Below are 6,590 nucleotides of genomic sequence, written 5' to 3' on the forward strand. Positions count from 1 at the left end.
GCTCTCACACCGGGATCACGGGGGGTTATCCCGGGCTCTCACACCGGGATCACGGGGGGTTATCCCGGCTCTCACACCGGGATCATGGGGGGTTATCCCGGCTCTCACACCGGGATCACAGGGGAAGTTATCCCGGCTCTCACACCGGGATCACAGGGGAAGTTATCCCAGCTTTCACACCGGGATCACGGGGACGGGGGTTATCCCGGCTCTCACACCGGGATCACGGGGATTATCCCGGCTCTCACACCGGGATCACGGGGATTATCCCGGCTCTCACACCGGGATCACGGGGGGGGGTTATCCCGGCTCTCACACCGGGATCACGGGGGGGGTTATCCCGGCTCTCACACCGGGATCACGGGGGGGGTTATCCCGGCTCTCACACCGGGATCACGGGGGGGGTGGTTATCCCGTTTCTCACACCGGGATCACGGGGATTATCCCGGCTCTCACACCGGGATCACGGGGATTATCCCGGCTCTCACACCGGGATCACGGGGGGGGGTTATCCCGGCTCTCACACCGGGATCACGGGGGGGGTTATCCCGGCTCTCACACCGGGATCACGGGGGGTTATCCCGGCTCTCACACCGGGATCACGGGGGGGGTGGTTATCCCGTTTCTCACACCGGGATCACGGGGGGTTATCCCGGCTCTCACACCGGGATCATGGGGGGTTATCCCGGCTCTCACACCGGGATCACAGGGGAAGTTATCCCGGCTCTCACACCGGGATCACAGGGGAAGTTATCCCAGCTTTCACACCGGGATCACGGGGACGGGGGTTATCCCGGCTCTCACACCGGGATCACGGGGATTATCCCGGCTCTCACACCGGGATCACGGGGATTATCCCGGCTCTCACACCGGGATCACGGGGGGGGGTTATCCCGGCTCTCACACCGGGATCACGGGGGGGGTTATCCCGGCTCTCACACCGGGATCACGGGGGGGGTTATCCCGGCTCTCACACCGGGATCACGGAGGGGTGGTTATCCCGTTTCTCACACCGGGATCACGGGGATTATCCCGGCTCTCACACCGGGTAACACACGTGACTCCAACCCGAGAGCGGAACCGCCCATTTCCTGGTCGGTCATGTGACCCATGCAGGGGCGGAGTCAGGCGGCCGACGTCAGGCGCCGCCATTGGCCCGCTGTTCCTTCCCGCTGATTGGTGAAAGCGGATCACGTGTGGTTGAGGGCATGGGCGGGGCCAGTGGGTGAACGGTCAGTCCTCCCGCACGCGAGCCGCCATGTTCAGGATGGAGGCGCTCGGCCCCAAGATGGACCCGGAGGAGCTGCGCAAGAAGATGAGGGCGGACGTCCTCCGCTCGGTCCGCAACTTCCTCATCTACGTGGCCATCCTGCGAGCGAGTGAGTACCGGGAGGCGGTGGGGGGGGACCCGGACCCGGACCCGGACCCGGACCCCCCACATGGTCCGCCTCAACACCCGGGGGCCACGGCGGCGGTTAGAGAGAGCGGCGTGGAGGGAGAGAGTGTGTGTGTGTGGGGTGGATAGACCGGGAGTGGGGGGGGCTGGTGGTTTGTGCCCTTCGTGTCGGCTGGAGCTGCAGCCGCGCAGAGTCACAGTGACCGTCCCCAGTCAGCCCTGGCCCGGGGTCTCGGTGAATCCCCCAAATCCAGACGCGAGGAAGCTGTTCTCCCTGTTCCTCAGCTCCTGCTTAAACTGCCCGGAACATCAACCGTTTCCTCACCCGCCGTGGCCCCTTGTAATAAATGTTGCATTCTATAGTAATACAGCAGAGTGAGCAGTTCCTCCACCTCATCTTCTGCTACATTGCTCAGGATCGACGTTCATGACATTTTTAAGTGATTTGTCTCAGTACTTAGCATGCCAACATTTAGTTTTTCAAGTTATGTCTGTGTGCAAGTGTTGCAGCTAAAGGTCTAAATGTAGTTAATCAAACTCATCCAGCCCACCTTCCTCTTATCTGCCCATTTCCTGTAGCTTTAATCTGCGAATTATATTAGATCGTATTGTGCTGGCCATTGAGGCCACTTTTGGAATATTGTGTGGACTTCTGGTCTCCTGGCTGTAGGAAAGATGTTGTGAAACTTGAAAGGGTTCAGAAAGGATTTACAGGGATGTGGCATGGGCTGTAGGGTTTGAGCTACGGGGAGAGGCTGAATAGACTGGGGCTGTTTTCCCTGGAGTGTTGGAGGTTGAGGGTGACCTTAGAGGTTTATAAAATCATGAGGGCCATGGTTGGGGTAAATAGACAGGTCTTCCCCCTGGGATGAGTGAGTCCAGAGCTAGAGGGTATAGAATTAAGGTGAGGGGCAAAATTTGAAAGGACCTAAGGAGGAACATTTTCATGCAGAGGATGGTGTGATCTGTCACAGTCTGGTCTCCTTCCTATCGGAAAAATGTTGTGAAACTTGAAAGGGTTGGAGGATCTGAGCTACTGAGAGGCTGAACAGGCTGGGACTGTTTTCCCTGGAGAGTCGGAGGTTGAGGCGGGGGAGACCTTATAGATGTTTACAAAATTGAGGGGCATGGATAGGATAAATAGACAGTCTTTTCCCTGGGGTCGGGGAGTCCAGAACTAGAGGGCATAGGTTTAAGGTGAGAGGGGAAAGCTATAAAAGAGACCTAAGGGGCAACTTTTTCACGCAGTGGGCGGTATGTGTATGGAATGAGCTGCCTAGAGGATGTGGTGGAAGCTGGTACAATTGCAACATTTAAGAGGCATTTGGATGGGTATATGAATAGGAAGGGTTTGGAGGGATATGGGCCGGGTGCTGGTAGGTGGGACTAGATTGGGTTGGGATATCTGGTTGGCATGGACTGGTTGGACCACAGGGTCTGTTTTCATGCTGTACATCTGACTCTAAGTGGAGATTTGTACAATAGCAACAATTTGAGTCAACTAAATGTGTGAATGAATGGGAAGGATTTAGAGAGATATGGGTCAAATGCTAGCAAGTGTGGCTAGATTTACTGATATCTGGTTGGCGTGGGCTGGTTGGACCAAAGGGTCTATTTCTGTGCTGTATATCTGACTCTGTCCTCTCTCTTTCAGCTCCATTTATCCTAAGTAAACTGGATAGTATATGAAATTCACTGCTGGCATCAAAGACATGCTATCTGCAAAATGGTCATCAAGTGAAACTTGATGCTCGTTGGTACAAAATGATAAATTGAATGGACAATTGGGAATCTCACTAAGAAGTGGATCTTTTAAACTACAGAGCAAACTGTCAACCCTCAACATATCGAAAACCTCTGAGTGCTACTGGATTAATTGTTGGTTATGCTTCTCTTACATTGAGCAATTTGCCATTTAATTTTGCACAAAGCCTTTTGTAATTGTTTTATATAACAGATGCCCTCCTATATCAGTATGCAAAAAAAAAACTGTTTGTAATACATGGTATCTGACTAGAGTATGAATCTGATCCAAAGTGCAGCTAGATAAAAGTCACCTCAGTTTTCCCAACATTGGAGAAAAATTTAGTTTGCTTAGAGTGATTCTGAGACTTGACCAATTTTATGAACCTGTAAGGAGTATGGAATTGCAAAAAATCTTGGAAATATTTGTTGAAATTTGCCAGGCCTGGCAGCAGCTTTGGAGAAAGTTCTGAGCTTTTTGGTTTTTTTTTCTCTTTTCTTCTCTTTCCTCCCCCTTCCCCTTTTTTTCCCCCCCCCCCAAGCATTTTGTTTCAAATTTCCAGCATCTGCAGAGTTTCAATCATTGGTAATGCTTGTCATTCCTCTGATCTTGGGTGCACTGTAAGAAATGACATGGAGCATTGATACTTCCCCAGCTACAAGTTGAGTTGTTTTCTGCTGGATTTACTTTAAATGGTTTTGTATGAAAATTGATGCATTTTATTATCAATTAAATAATTGGTAATTATCAGTCTGGTCTGATTATAAAGATTGAAATCACATCGTTACTGAGTTGCATCTCTGATTTAAATTCTTTCCTCTTGTGCTTGTTTACATGTTTTTACTAATTTCTTCTATGCCCTTGGTCTTTTGGTATAGTATATTTAAATTGTAAGAGCAGTATCTGCTATGTATTTAGGTTCCCCTGTCTCTGAAATGTGGAAGCCTCCAATTTGCTAGCTTTTCATAAACCGGACAGCTGTGATTTTCATTGATGAATTGACTGACTGAACTGAAGGTGATACTTTTCAAATTTTTAAGCAGTATTGTGGAACCAGTAGTAACCAGCTGTTCTGTTCCAAATGTAAATGGATAAATTATTTTGTACATTCTGCCTGTTAAAGTAATTGTTCCAGATGTGGTCAATTCATACAAGCAAAAGTAGACCATGTTTAGCCTGTTGAATCTGCTGTAACATTTAATATGGTAATCAGATCTAGCCCATATACTCTAAAATGGAATCTAACTAGGGTTTTGTATAATTGAGGCATAACATTTGCACCCCTTAACTCCAGCCCCTTTAGAGTTGGAAGCCAGCATTTCATGAACTGCCTTGACTATGTTGTGTGCCTGTCTGTGGCATTTTAAAGAGCAACACACCTGAACCCCCCACATCCACTGCATTTAACTTTGTGCTTTTTTTAAAAAAAAGTCCATATCTATCCTTTTTTTTGGTCCAAAATGGGTAACCTTACATTTCTTTATATTTAAATTAATCCATAGCTTTGCATGTTCACCTGATCTATCAATATTCTGTTGCAATGTTGACAACAGCACAAAATTACAATGTTTCCCAGTTTTCAGTAAATTCGGATTTTTGACATTTTTAGTGATTATCCAAGTCATTAATGAATGTTGTGAATAATTTGAGGCCCCAATACAGATCTCTGCAGGACACCTCTTGTCGCATTCTACCAAATCTATTTGCCTTTTAGTATAATAGACAATTGATGGCTTAATTATCTGTTTTAATTTTATAAAGATTTCCTTTCTTTCAGCATTGTTTACTCCAAGATTCTTTCTCATTTTCTGTTGAGTACATATTCCTGTACAACACATGAAAGACTACATAGTATGCACAATCTTCAGGGCACTCAAAGATACTTGCTAAATATAAACCCAAATCCACTGTTGTCAGACTGAAATTTTCTTTAAGACAAAAGCTTAGAAAATTGAACTAAGGAGCAGGCCATGCAGCCTTTCCATCCAGATCCACCAGTCATTATGATCATGGCTGATTAACTCAATAGGCTGTTCTTGTTTTCTTTCGCTTGTCTTCTCCCTCCCCCAACCCCCCACATATTCTTCGATCAATTTAGTCACAGATGCTATATCCAACACCTTCATGAAATCAGATGATGTTTTGGCCTCCGTTGCTTTGTGGTGAATTCCATAGGTCCATCACACTCTAGGTGAAGAAACCTCATCTCGGTGATGGAGTGTAATTAACAAGGATTGCAGAAGTAGTGGACTGCTAATATGAAGTACCAGCCCCACTTTGCTTAATCATCATATTAATAAGAGCAACATAGGTTAAACGCTCAGTCTTAAATTTGCAGCAATTTTGTTCATGAAGACTTTTTCAATCTTTGTATGCTGCCCTATAATTAATCTACAAAATATCTAAGGCATGTATGGTAACTAATAGAACACTAGAATCTGTTTCCTCGTGGGTCAGAATTCGCCAAAAGATATAATAACCTGGAAGAAATATTTACGTTTTAGACACTAATTTCCTTTATTTTCCTCACTTCACCAAAAATGTTCATCCTGCTCAACATTCCCACATCCCCACCCTTTCAATCCCAATGGTTGCTCAGTTTTCCCTCACCCTAACAACGTTCACCTGCCACTTGGCAGTTTGCATCCTAGTAACAATTCTCGTATTCAGCACCACCATCTCCAATAATGTTTGTCCCAGTATGTCCCCATACTTGCCAATCTTTACCCTCCTCCTGACTTCCTGGAATTCCTGACTTATGCCATTAAGTGTATAAGTTCTGCTAAGATTTGCTTTCCCAAAACACAGCACCTCGCATTTATCTGAATTGAACCCCATCTGCTACTTCTCAGCCCTATGGCCCATCTAGTCAAGATCCTGTTGTAATCTGAGGTAACCCTCTATGCTGTCCACTACACCTCCAATTTTGGTGTCATCTGCAAACTTACCAACTGCACTTCTTATGTTTGCATCCAAATCATTTATGTAAATGACAAAATGTAGTGGACCCAGCATCGATCCTTGTGGCACTCCACTGGTCCCAGGCCTCCTGTCTGAAAAACAACCCTCTACCACCACCCTCTCTCTTCTACCTTTGAGCCAGTTCTGTATCCAAATGGCTAGTTCTCCCTGTGTTGCTAATCATTCTCCCATGGGGAACCTTGTCGAACGCCTTACTGAAATCTATATAGATCACATCTACTGCTCTGCCCTCATCAATCCTCTTTGTTACTTCTTCAAAAAACTCAAATCAAGTTTGAGAGACGTGATTTCCCACACACAAAGCCATGTTGACTATCCCTAATCAGTCCTTGTCTTTCCAAATACATGTACATCCTGTCCCTCAGGATTCTCTCCAACAACTTGTCCACCACTGAGGTCAGGCTTACTGGTCTATAGTTCCCTGACTTGTCCTTACTGCCCTTCTTAAACAGTGGCACCACGTTTGCC

General features: G+C 46.8%; 1 protein-coding gene across 1 annotated transcript; it reads left to right on the plus strand.

Moving 5' to 3' along the window:
- Positions 1 to 1,189: 1,189 nt before the first annotated feature.
- Positions 1,190 to 3,921, plus strand: tomm5 (translocase of outer mitochondrial membrane 5 homolog (yeast)). Its single transcript, XM_060846526.1, has 2 exons — positions 1,190 to 1,379; positions 3,051 to 3,921. Exons 1-2 carry the CDS (start codon positions 1,259 to 1,261, stop codon positions 3,083 to 3,085), a joined length of 156 nt encoding a protein of 51 aa, XP_060702509.1. The 5' UTR covers positions 1,190 to 1,258; the 3' UTR covers positions 3,086 to 3,921.
- Positions 3,922 to 6,590: the final 2,669 nt, after the last annotated feature.

The sequence above is a fragment of the Hemiscyllium ocellatum genome, chromosome 2 (assembly GCF_020745735.1).
Source record: "Hemiscyllium ocellatum isolate sHemOce1 chromosome 2, sHemOce1.pat.X.cur, whole genome shotgun sequence".
Classification (NCBI taxonomy): domain Eukaryota; kingdom Metazoa; phylum Chordata; class Chondrichthyes; order Orectolobiformes; family Hemiscylliidae; genus Hemiscyllium; species Hemiscyllium ocellatum.